General features: G+C 50.5%; 1 protein-coding gene across 1 annotated transcript in view; it reads right to left on the bottom strand.

Moving 5' to 3' along the window:
* The window catches only part of MYO15B (myosin XVB), a 46,044-nt gene that overhangs the window by 2,358 nt on the left and 31,186 nt on the right, over positions 1 to 12,500 (bottom strand). The window contains exons 39-58 of the mRNA XM_058817527.1: positions 12,131 to 12,338; positions 10,609 to 10,724; positions 10,015 to 10,074; positions 9,226 to 9,301; positions 8,027 to 8,145; positions 7,697 to 7,815; positions 7,181 to 7,322; positions 6,935 to 7,046; positions 6,477 to 6,637; positions 6,093 to 6,205; positions 5,916 to 5,979; positions 5,656 to 5,728; positions 5,226 to 5,302; positions 4,386 to 4,462; positions 3,694 to 3,824; positions 2,652 to 2,746; positions 2,301 to 2,378; positions 1,654 to 1,762; positions 1,191 to 1,339; positions 712 to 839 (exon numbers count right to left, since the gene is read on the bottom strand). Coding sequence (XP_058673510.1) covers positions 712 to 839; positions 1,191 to 1,339; positions 1,654 to 1,762; positions 2,301 to 2,378; positions 2,652 to 2,746; positions 3,694 to 3,824; positions 4,386 to 4,462; positions 5,226 to 5,302; positions 5,656 to 5,728; positions 5,916 to 5,979; positions 6,093 to 6,205; positions 6,477 to 6,637; positions 6,935 to 7,046; positions 7,181 to 7,322; positions 7,697 to 7,815; positions 8,027 to 8,145; positions 9,226 to 9,301; positions 10,015 to 10,074; positions 10,609 to 10,724; positions 12,131 to 12,338 — 2,207 coding nt within the window. The remainder of the gene's footprint in view (positions 1 to 711; positions 840 to 1,190; positions 1,340 to 1,653; positions 1,763 to 2,300; positions 2,379 to 2,651; positions 2,747 to 3,693; positions 3,825 to 4,385; positions 4,463 to 5,225; positions 5,303 to 5,655; positions 5,729 to 5,915; positions 5,980 to 6,092; positions 6,206 to 6,476; positions 6,638 to 6,934; positions 7,047 to 7,180; positions 7,323 to 7,696; positions 7,816 to 8,026; positions 8,146 to 9,225; positions 9,302 to 10,014; positions 10,075 to 10,608; positions 10,725 to 12,130; positions 12,339 to 12,500) is intronic.

The raw sequence follows: 12,500 nt of genomic DNA, 5'->3' as shown, positions 1-12,500 counted from the left end.
GTCAGATCCTCATCTCTTCCCTCATCCTCAGACCCCTGTGAACACCATGACAAAACATCAGCCAGGGGATTAAGGGGAAGGAGGGGATGGGGCAACAACTTTCCATTGTATATCTGGGAATGAGGGTGAAGGGGGAGAGGAAGAGCACAACAGGTGATGTCTGCTTTGGGTAAGGTGGAAGGAGCCATCAGAGACAGTGAGACCACCCTTGTCCGCAGAGAATTCAGTGCATGGAGAGAAATCCCTCCTTTGTGGAGACAGCAAGAGCTCCTCAGGGCCATTTCCCTGCTGCTGGTGCTTTAAGGGGATCTGATGGAGGCATTACCTCAACTGCAAGTCAAAGTGCACAAGGAAAGGAAGGAGTGACAGTGAAGTACAGCTTGGAACTGCAGGACTGAAGGTTTCCAGTATCCAGGGACAATTTTGTTCCCTTTGGGCATCTCACTACAGATTTCAGGTGTCCAGGGTTGAAACCTCTGACACTTGTGAGAGAGAGCACAGGAGGATTCACCCAAACCATGAGCTCATGCTCTTCCTTCTCAGTGTTACAAATCCATGGCAATCAAATGAAATGACCATGGCACCCTCATGACCCTCTGTGTTTTCCAGAACTGGACATTTCTTAATTATCCAGAGAGGACTTCCAGGTACCTGCCCCTAACCCCTGTGGTGCCTATGGCCACCACAGAGATCCCTCTGCCACAGACATACCTGGAGGGAGCAGAGTTCTGCTGCTCCACTTTGGCCCAGTGCTGGAGCATTGCCAAAAGGCCCACCTGCATCTCCATTTCTTTATTCTGGTTCAGCAGGATCCTCCCATTCAGGTAATCCCACAGCACCTGAGGGACATCACAGCAAAGAGTCCTTTGTTAAAGCTGCCAGAGGGTACAGGCAGGTCTGGGCAATGCCAGGCTGCACAGAGCCACATCCTGCCTTGCTGATAATGCAAAACAAAGGCTCTCTGAGCTCAGGAAGAGCCTGGGGAGCTGCACAATGTGTGGAACAGCAGTGCTCCAGGCTAAGGCCACAGAGCCTTCCTGGCATGCATAGCTTCAGTGCTCAGTCACTCCCAGGAACAGCACACAAAGCCTATCAGCCAAAGCCCTCCTGCTTTTCCAGCCCTTCGGGACATTCCTGCTGGCTGGGACACCACCTCTGTCCCTGCTAGGGAGGGTCCTGCTCTTGCTTACCTGTCCATAATGGACATCTGTGTAAACTTGGTTGTCAAAGTGCAGAGGTGTCCTCCAGATGAGCCTGCGTAAGGTCACAGTGATCAGCATGTCCTCCAGCAGGTAATCATGAAGATACTCCTCCAGTTTTATTGGCCTCACCATTTTACCTGCATGACACAGAGAGAGAGTCATCCATCCTTCTTGGAGGAGAGGCTGGGACTGGAGCCTTCCTGCACACCTCAATTCCCCCCTGCCAACCATCAGCCATTCCAAAGGGACACAGAACCCCACACCTCTTTCAGGAACAAGCAATACAGTCCCTGAGAAGGATCAATCTTTAACCCTAATACAGAGGGAAACTGCTGAAGAGGACCCTCCCAGGAGGCAGCAAGGGTGGAGGAACTATTCCAAGCAGGAGCTGTGATGCTCCTTTTTGCAGAGGCTGCTGGAAGAGAGAAGCTCCATGCTGGTCTCTACTTGCCAAGATTTTTGTCGTCACTCCTGATAGCAAAGAGAACAAAGTCCTGTGTTTCTTGCTGTTCACCTATTCCCATCTGCTCACAGATCTCCTGCAAGAGCTCCTTGGCCACCTGAAGCAAGGAGAGAAGGAAATGAAAACCCTGACCAGGCAAGCCCAAGAGGAGGCAGACACATTCTTCCTTGTCAGATAAGGGATTTCCCTGGTGTGGTGTCACAGACATCTTTTTATGAAAAATCCTTTCCTTAGGATTTTTTTTCCTCCTGAGAAGCTGAGAGGCCTCAGGAACAAAATGTAAACAATGATTATCTGCTGCTGTGGAATGCAACAGGTGGATCTTTGATTGGCCATCTTGGATGTTTATAATTAATGGCCAATCACAGCCCAGCTGCCTTGGACAGAGAGTCTGAGACAGCTAACTTTTTTAACATTCCTTTCTATTCTTTGCCTAGCTAGCCTTCTGATGAAACCTTTTCTTCTATTCTTTTAGTATAGTTTTCATGTAGTATATATCATAGGATAATAAATCAAGCCTTCTGAAAACATGGAGTCAGATCCTCATCTCTTCCCTCACCCTGAGACCCCTGTGAACACGGCCACAGTGTGGCTCAGAGTCCAAACCCCTGAAGGAACTCCCAGCTCTAACTCACAGTGAATGTCCTGATCCTGGTGAGGTACTCCAGGCCTCCAGGCATCAGCACCACCATCCGGCGGGCGCCGTGTCCCTTCTGCAAGGACAATGTCAGGCAGGCAGACATGCAGGGTCCCATCAGCCCCACGTGTCTGTCCCTCCTTCCCCATCCCTGCTGCCCCTGCTCGCCCACAGCGCCTCCCTTTCCCTGGCCACTCCATGGCCTGGACCTCCCAAGCTCCTTCCATGCCCACGCTCCATTTCCTCTCCTGAAACACCCACTCCCCCTGTCACACTGCATGTGGCACCTCCAAAGCCTCTTCCCTGTCCCCCTTTGCCAGCACCCACCCCACCTCTCTGCCCCCCATACCAGCAGTGCCTCCATCTCCACAGGGAAGGGGAGGTGCCGGCGGCCCCCGTACAGGAAGTTTTTGCGCAGGTTGCTCTGGCAGATCTTGGCTATATCTGCAGGAAAAGGAAAAAGCTCCGTGTGCTGAGCCAAACAGAGAACCAAACATGGTGTCCTGTGCTGTTGGGTCATCCTGGATGGGTTGAATTTAACCCCTTGTCTTAGGTTACAAGATGTGCTGGGGGTGTGCATTCTATCCCCATCTGTCAGAGCTGGGGCAGTTCTCTGCTGTTCATGGGGCAGTTTTTCCTTTATCTCCCCCACAGCCAACCCTCCCTCCAGCAGATCTCTGCTCTCCATGGCCACTGAGTGTCCCTGCAGGGCTGATCCAATCCCAGCATCCCATGGGGAGATGCTCCGCCCAGGGGAGGAGCCAAGCATTCCTACCTGGATCCAATCTGAGCCTGGCACAGCACAGCAGCCTTTGCCCCCTGCACTGCCAGAGGAGCAGCTTTCTGCTGCCCTGCATGGCCAGAGGGAGCCCAGGCCCATCTGCAGCAGCCCTGGAGCTGCAGAGGAAAACTCCCCCCTTGTGCAGGATCCCTGCTGCAGCAGAGCCACAGCTGGCACTGCAGGAGGGCTGAGCCCCCATGGCATGGGGCTGGGACACCGCCCTGACACACAGCGGGCAGGGCATGTTCTCAGTCTGGCAGTGGTTTGGTTTCTTTTTTGTACTATCGCATTTGTAATTTTAATTTTCCTGGTAAAGAGCTGCTATTCCTATTCCCATATCATTGTCTGAGAGCCCCTTAATTTCAAAATTATAATAATTCAGAGGGAGGGGGTTTACATTTTCCATTTCAAGGGAAACTCCTGCCTTCCTTGGCAGACACCTGTCTTTTCAAACCAAGACACCCATGGTCACTGCTAGGGGAGCAAAGAGACTTGACCTCACTCCCACCCTGCCAGGACACATCCAAACATGACAATGGTGGTTCAGAAGAATGACAGGAGGGGGGATTAGATCTGGAATATTTGCTTTACAGGACACAAACGGTCTTACCATGGTGGGTGCTGGATGGATCACTGCTGGCCAGCTGCAGGAACTTGGTGGCATAGGGCATCAGGATTTTGGAAGGCAGGAAGTACCCAGTGAGCAGATTTAGGAGCAACCAGCCCCGCAGCTCGCTCTCCCTGTGGATCAGAAAGGACTGTGGGCACCTTGGGACAAGACAGGTCCTGCTCTGAGCAGCTCAAAGTGAGCTTGTGCCCTTCTGAACACCTCTGGCAGTTGGCAGAAAAGGAGGGGTCAGCCCTTGGTCAGAGGTTTCTTGTGCTGAGTAAGAGATTGATTCAGTTATTCCAACAGGAAGCAAAGAAAGGGAACAATCAAGGTCACACCACCTCCCAGGGCAGTGTGGGGCCAAGCCAGGCCTTGACTGGTGTTCATCAATTCCCCAAGGCTGGGGGGAGGACATCAGGGCTCTGAGCAGCACCATGAGCAGGAGCCACCAGGAATGTTTACTGGTGCCCAGATAGATCAGCAGCCAGAAATATAAGGAAAAATATCCACTAAAGTGAAAATGCCTGACCCTGTGACTGCAAAATTTCCTGAGTGCTCAGCAGGAGCTTCATCGGGAGCAGCTGGGGACAGCCCATCATGAGGGGACAGCCTCCCCCTGGCCCTGGTGTCCCTGCAGCAGATGGTTCCTTTCCAGCTGTGCACACACAGCAGCTGCAAGGGCTGGTACTCACTGCTGAGGGTTGTGGGTGACCTGTTTGATGACCTGGCAGTAGATCTCATCGTGCAAATTCTCCTTCTCCTTGCACAGCTGCATCCAGAGAGGAGAAAACAGCATCAGAGAGGGGATGAGAGCATCAGAGACATCCCCTGTTGCAGACATCTTTTTATGAAAAATCTTTTCTTTGAGATTTTTCCTCCTGAGAAGCTGAGAGGCCTCAGGAACAAAATGTAAACAATTATTATCTGCTGCTGTGGAATGCAACAGGTAGATCTGTAGTTGGTACATGTGGATATTTATAATTAATGGCCAATCACAGCCCAGCTGGCTCGGGCTCTCTGTCTGAGCCACAAACTTTTGTTATGATTCTTTTCTATTCTTAGCTTAGCTAGCCTTCTAGTGAAACCTTTTCTTCTATTTTTTTAGTATAGTTTTAATGTAATATATATTATAAAATAATAAATCAAACCTTCTGAAACATGGAGACAGATCCTCGTCTCCTCCCTCAACCTGAGACCCCTGTGAACATGGTCACAATCCCCAGGTCATTTCTGTGCCTTTCCTCTCCCAGCTTCAGAGCTCTGCCAGTTTGGATTAAAGTTTGGGCTTTGCAGCCTCTCCAGTGCTATTTAGGCTCAAAGGAGCAGAGAGCAGAGGCAGGTTGTGCTCTCATCCAGACAGTGATATCCAGGGAAACCATTTACATGCAAACCCTCCCCACAGTCTGTTTCATCTCCCTTCCTCGTGCAGGAGGTGCCATTATGGCTCTCCCTGCCCTTCTCCTTCCCAGCAAGGTCTTGGCCCTCCACTCCCATTGGTGCTTCTGCACTTTCCCCGGGGGAAGTTCACAAACCTGAAGGATTTCATAGATGCACTGGACCTCAGCCTGGTGCTTGTGTTTTGGCTGATCTCCCATGAACCTCATCAGCGCTGCAAGGCAAAGCCTGGCCTTTAGTCTGAGCAGGGGTGGTTCTGCCATGGGGCTGGCAGTGGGCAAGCAAATGTCCTGAACACTTCTCTGCTGTTACAAGGCCTGCACTGGACAAGAGGAGCCAGCCCAAAGCCCAGGCAGAGTGTTCTGGGACACTTGGCACTCCAGGCAAAGTCCCTTTTGCTGGAAGCTTTCAGCAAGCACACAGGGGGTTATGAACTCAGAAATGCCTTGGAAGGGGTCCTCCTCACCCAGTTTCCCCTCCCACTGAGCCCCCCAATGTCTGTGTGTGCCCACCCTGCCCACCCCACTCCCCTCTGCAGTGCTGTGTCCCAGGGAGCTCCTTCCTTACTCTGGAAGTTCTTTGTAGCCAGCTCGTTCAGCTCGCTGTCAGAGTAGCGGAGCAGAGACGCCTGGATTGGGACCTGCAGGGCCAGAACACAGGGTCACACAGGGCTGGGGGTCACACACTTGAGCTGCCAGGACCCCACAGGACACCTAAACTTGTCCAGAGACTGCAGGCAAGGATCTGTTTCTTGTTCATGTGGGACAAAGCCAGAGGCAGGGCTGGAGCTGGGGTCTGGCTGGGCCAGGGGCAGAGGCTGAGCTCACCTTGGTGTGCTTCACCAGCTCAGCCACATTCTTCTTCTCAGCAGATGTCCCCTTCAGGCCCTGCCTAGACAGAGGAGAGGGAACATGTCCAAGAGAGTCCAAGAAACACCCCCAGAAGGAGCCCAAGGTGGGTCAGGCTCCCCAGGCCCTGTTGGGGAAGGAGCTCAGGCTACTCACAAGGACTGAGCCTCTCGGAAGTAGGCGGTGGCAAAGTCAATCATGGTGTAATGGTCACCAGCGGGCACTAACATGGTGCTGGTGGCTTCTGGTGTCAGGCTGAGGACAGAACTCTGCAGGAACACCACCAAACCCACCCTAAAACATCAGCTGAGGCATAAACTGCCTAAAACTGGCAGCTGCAGTGTGTATTCTCAGCTGTCAGGCCTCGTGCGTGTGTCGTGCCTCCCCTCCAACACTGTGATGGATTTGAGTGTCTCATCTGCAAAGACTAAGCCCTCATCATCTTCCCTGTGCCTTCAGAGCTCAGACACTCCCAGAGCCATGGCAGCCCCACTGAACCCAGCCATGTGGCCTGGGTGTCCCTCCCCAAGGGCTGCTCACCTCCCTGCTGGTGTTCCTGCTCTCTGGGGGAGCTCTGGTGCCCTTCCTGTGCTCCCCCCGTCTGTCCATGCTGCTGCTGAGGTAGTCAATGACAGGAGCCAGCTGCACCAGGCTGGTGGGGAAGAGACCACAGCGGCCACCCGTGGAGCCAAACTGCCACCCTGGAACAGGAACAGAGAAAGGGTCAGCAACCAGGGCAGCTGCCAAGAGAAACGAGCACTGAAGCTCTCTGCTGGCAAAGGAGAGCATCAGACTCACCAGGTTTTCCTGCATTCTAAGGAAACACACACATATGTATATATAACATATATTCCTATAACTGAGGCAACTGGGTCAAGGCTTGTCTAGCAGAGCTGGAGGCTGATGATGCCAGCCCCCCCTGTATTCCTCTGGTATTGGCACCATGGATCCCACAGGCCCTTGGTCCTGGTCCTGCCAACCCCAACACTTCCCCTCACCTGGCTCCACACCCTGCATGGGCAGCAGCTCAATGAGGTCGCCCTTGTTGAAGCTGAGCAGGCTCTTGTCATCCACGATGTAGCTGCGCAGAGCCACCACATAGTTGGTGTCCTGGGGAAAGGCCATGGCCAGGTCAGATCTCATCCCAAGGATTGGAGGGCTTGGATCATGGCACCCCATGGACAATCTCTGTTTCATCAGGGAAACCACCTTCATTCCCTACTGCCCTCCAGCTGCTGCCTCACCTGCCTCAGCTCCTGCATGAAGAGTTCCACCATGTCCTTGATGCACGGAGCCTTTGGAGAGTGCAGGATGAGCTGCTCTGTCTTCAGGGAGAACTCCAGGGAATTGCTGCCTTTCATCTCCACTGACAGCACCTCTGCAAAGCTGGAACACAAGCCAGCATGCTTGGGATGCAGAACTTGGGTATGGGAGCCCATTTCCAAGGAATGGGAATGGAGACATGCCTCAACATTCTCCATTCTCCAGCTGCTCATGGCTTTCACCCTGAGGAGCTCGCTGTGATGGCACACGGGGCTGATTCACCCCCAGCGCTCACTTGTTGTAAGCAAAGCTCAAGGCAGGAAGGAAAAGGAGAAGCCAGACTTATTAAAACGAGGGTCAGTGAGTCACAGCTAGCCTAGGGTAATCCTAGAGAGCACAGCACAACTCAGAATTTTCAGCTCCTCCATCCCGTTTGCCTCCAACACCCTGCCAGACACAAACTGTCCTGCAGCAGCAGCCAGGGCCCTTTTGCTCACCAGTAGCTGCGTAGGATCTTGAGGTGCTCAGGATGGTATCCAGCTGCTTTCTCCACCTTCAGCAGCCTCATGCCCCGGTGAGAAACACCCAGGAGCTGCACATCACTTCCCTTCTCACCCTGAAAGGGAAGTGCAGCACAGAGAACCAAAGGCTCCATCCCACCTGCACAGGTGGCACCATGGAAAGGAGGTGCCACGCAAGGGGTGTGAAACCCTGCAGGGTATGGAAGGTACAGAACCACTGCAGTGTGGCCAGGCAGGAGACAGAGAGAGCGAACTGGAGCCACAGCTAAAGCAAGCCCAGGGTCTGGTGAGAGAATCAAGGCTCACCTGAACTGGGAAAAGGCGGGAGAAATAGTTGGCCCAGTTGTCCCGAGCAGCCACTACAATCCTCTTCTTTATCCCCTCCTCCTGGATGGACTGGGCATTGCTGCCAACTCGGAACTCCGCTGCAGGGTCACAGAACAGTTACTTGTTCAGAAAGACAAAGGTGGCCAAGTCTCCCTCTTCCCAGGGATTCCTTCCCAGCAGTCCCTCTGTGCTCACAGCACAGCAAACTGTGGAAACCCAGGGCATCACAGGGAATATTTCTCTGTCTGCTCTGGGATGCCCTGACCCCTAGGGGAGCACTGATTTTGACCCTCATTCATGAAGAAAGTTTCCTAGACTTCAAGATAAGCTAGAATCCACAAAAGTGTGAAATAGATTATAGAGAGTAGTGTAGTTGTATCACTGGGTGAGAAATTGAGGTTTGGGGATTTTTAATATGCTGTGGTTGGAAGCAAGATGGAGGGCACAGGGTGTCATCCTGGGTTTCTTCTTCATGCTTCTTCTTCATGCTTCTTCATGGGTTTGGGTGGCATTTTGTAATTGGGTGGAGAAGTCCCCATTGCAGCTCTTTGAGATCAGTTATTGGGTTAAAAGGGAAAATAATCTAGGTGTCAGTTCTTAATTGGATAATTTAGTCTTAAAAGACCTTGTAACAAGAGATTGTTGGCCATTTTGTGCCTTCTAATGAAAAGCTGCTGAACTCACAGTAGTGAGACTGTTTTACTGATAAGAAATAATAAACACCTGAGTCCAAACATGAATTACTGTCTCAAGTGCCTTCAATCCAGACCCAGAAAATCCAACGACTGGTACCCCCACAGCAAACCACATGTAGAGGGGAAAGGACATTTGCACATACCAATCTACTACTGGTTTATATCCCTTTCTCCATGAAGATCATGTCAGAGATGACAGTTGGAATTTGAAACAAATCAAAATCCTATCCTTGGGCTTCAGTTTCCCCTCCCCACAAAAAAACATTTCAGAACTAAGTTTTTCTGGCTCACAGAAATTTCAGGGCCATTTGGAATAAACAAACATTCCTGCACTGCACTCTACAAATGTGCCTTCCTGCTGCAGTGACAAACATTTCTCCTCTGCCCTTAGCACTGACTGAAAGGCTTGGAGGCCAGTTTTCCATTCCTGAGCAGGAGCTGGGATGGGCACAGAGGGGAAGGGGTGATGGGGCTGTTAATTACTCAGCAGATCTTTCATCTTGCGCTTCTCCTCCCTGGAGATCCGAAAGCTGGACTCGGAGAAGGTGTCACGGATGATCTGCAGAGCAAGGGAACAGAGAGGCTGCCATTGCAAAGGCCACACCTGGCAGTGTTGTAATGATGTCAGAATGCTGATTAATTTCTCCTGAGGTGTTTTAACCTGTCTCACTCTAGGTAACAGTTAGAATAATAAGGGAAAAGGAGAACTTGCAGGAAAAGTAAATAAAGGTGTTACAGTAACCATTATCCAAAACAGTGGTATATATTACTTTTGGAATAGCCCTAGACTAGTTCCTCAAAGTCCTAGATTAGTTATTTGTTTACTGAATCCCAGTCTTTAAATAAATACAAGGGGAAAAGTAATGAAAAGTTGCATGAGCAAGGAAGTCTTCCATAAAAATGTAGTAGGTCATTTTGAAAAGTGATGGAATAGTCAATTTACTGAAGCACTGATATTATATATATGTTTTTCATTAATCTTATGACTAGACATAAAACCTGCTGCCAAAAGTACCCTGGTGGTAAACAGGTAATGTTCATCATTAAGCTGTATCAAGCAATAATAAAAGTTCTTTTATTGTTGTATAGATAGCTGGAGCATCTGAGGCTGCTAAACTGAGTCTCAGAGAGGAGTGAACAGGGACTGGATGGATCTGGGGAAGAGACTTGCACTGCTGGGGATGGAGACGTGCAGGTAACTCATGCAATGTAATTATGGAGTGTTTTGTCCCCAGAGAGACAACTGGCTTTGAGCCACACTCCAGTGCTTACCTGTTCACACAGCAAGTTCAGACAGTAAGGGTGGCTGAAATTTTCTTTGGGGTAAAACACCTGCAAGAGGAGGGCAATAGTGGTGTTACAGATATTGCAGAGGTAGCTCCTGGGGATGTTTTGCAATTCATATGCCCTGCTGCCAGGGACGAATGAGTTCATCTCCAGGCACAGGCAGGGAGGAGACGCTGTGAATGTAAAGAGAAGGACCACGAGTGAAGAACCAAAACCTGAGTGCTCAGACCAAGGGATGAACCCTGGTGAGTTTAGCACACTGTCCAATACTTGATTTTAAGCACATTTGTATTGTTTTAACAGAAAAGCACCAAGCAACAACAAACTCAGTTCTAGATATCTCAGTGCTCTATAGAGGGAGAAAAGGACAGGTAGAGAAACTGAGACACAAGTGTCAGCAAGGCAGAGCAGGACCAGATTCCCCATGACATGATTCCCTGCCTCCAACTCCTGGATCTGTGATCCCAGAATTATCTTTGTGCTCTGATCTTACACTGAGTGCCTGTGACCAAATAAACTCATTTTAACCAGAGATGGGACGAGCTTCCCCCAAGCCAATCCTCAGCTGAGGAACTGAACCTCTTTGCGCAGAAAAATTTTCCAGGCAGGGTCGATATAGGAGAAGCTGACGCTGGTGGTGAGCTTGTACAGCTGGGTCTTGATCCCATCATCACCTGCCACTGTCACAGCAGAGTCTGTGTGGGGAGAAAAAGCAGTGAAGATGGGATGTGAGGGTTACAAGGTCCTTTCCACCCACCAAAGACCTGCCAGGAGAAAGGAGACAGTTCCTGACGGAATATTCCTGTCAGGGAATCTCCTGAAGCACAAATCAGTCATTCCCAGAATTTCTGGAAATTACACTTCCACTGTCTAGCCACGAATTCATTGCTAAGAACAGAAACACTCCAGGCACGGGGAGCACTCAGCCTCCCACACGAGACACTGCCCCAGTGCTTGAGGTTGGAGACACAGGTTTCACTTTGTGTCATTATAAACAGGCTGCTAAAGCTTTCAGAGGGACATAAAAGTTCTCCCCTGAGCTTGGAGGCTGCAAGGTTCTGGTTCAGGGCACCCAAAACTAGCACCAGACTCTCTCTCTGCAGATGTGTTACAGACAGGCTCAGTCTGAAGGCAACTGCTCAAAGTTCTCACTTTATGAGGTAGGAATGTCTTCATCTAAGCACTTCAAACTTTCAAAACTTCAGAGTCCATAGACAAATAATGTTGTAATTCCCATACTTCAGCTATTTCTAGATCCCTATTCCAAAGCATGAAGGAATTTTTCAGGCTAATGCAGTAACTTTGATTTACTTTCACAGGACTTCCTAAAGAATATTTTTTTAAGAGAGGAGGAGCTAACAGGGAAATTCTTTTATAGCAGGGAAGTTGCTGCAGGAAGGAGTCCTTCAGTAATGTGTTTGACTGACTGTTCCTTGCAGGGTATGAAATGTGATGCTGATGAGAATTTTTAACAGCTCGAAATACCTTGGTACAGGTATCCAATGTATAAAATGAATTCAGGCTCACACTGAAATTCAGACGCAAAACTAAGACTGAATAACACTTCCAAACTACTGCTAAGTATTAGCTCTACTTTTTAAAAATGGGCAGCATCCAAACATTCTTTATGTATCCAAGGTCTCCCAGGCTCAGCCTCCCTCTGAGAAACACTCCCTATTCCTCAGCCTGTCTCTAAGGCCCCTCCAGAGGGAAAGGTGAAAGTTCTGGCTTCCCATTCCTCTCTGGTCTAAAGTCCACCCACTAATTGCTTCTTTGCTAATTATGCTGCAGGCAAACAATAAAAGTTTTGTGGGCTGGACCTTGATAAAGCTGTAGCCCAAGGACCTTTCTATTTTTAGCTGCATTTTTCAGAAGGGAAGAGTTAAGAGCTGGGAAGTGCCACGCTGGTTTCTGGGCCAGGCTGGAACTGTGACATCTCTGATTGCTCACAGATGAGATTGCAGCACCTCCCTCGTGTCACACAGCTCAGTCCCTGGCACGCTGCCTGGTGCCAGGACCTGTGCCAGGACTCTCTGGGCTCATTCCAGCCCCATCCCCTCCCTGCCCTACCAAATCCCACATGGGTGAAACAAATACTCACCCTTCCCTGGGGGTTCCTGCCTGCCTTGGTCCTCAGGTGTTGCTGGGGGAAGAGGGGGAGCATAAGGGGCCTGGGCATCTGGGGGGGCACCCTCTGGTTTGAAGATGGATAAGAGGGGCAGCTGCTTTTCCTTGATAGAGCTGGAAGCTGGGCCTGGCTTGGGCTTGACAGGTGGAGGTATTTTCTTCTCCTGTGGCACAGGAGATGGCTGCAAGACAAAAAAAACCCTTTGAGCCATTCTTTCCCTGCATTGCTGGGCTCTGTCCTGACACTGCTGTTCTAAATCATCCTGTGGCAGCAGCCCCTGGAGCAAGATCTCTGTGAACAGCCCACCACTGCCTTTAGATCAACACAAAATCTACAAAGAGAT

This window comes from Ammospiza caudacuta, chromosome 19 (assembly GCF_027887145.1).
Source record: "Ammospiza caudacuta isolate bAmmCau1 chromosome 19, bAmmCau1.pri, whole genome shotgun sequence".
NCBI lineage: Eukaryota > Metazoa > Chordata > Aves > Passeriformes > Passerellidae > Ammospiza > Ammospiza caudacuta.
Note: the sequence above shows the minus strand (reverse complement) of the source record. Positions and strands in the feature narration are given on the sequence as shown.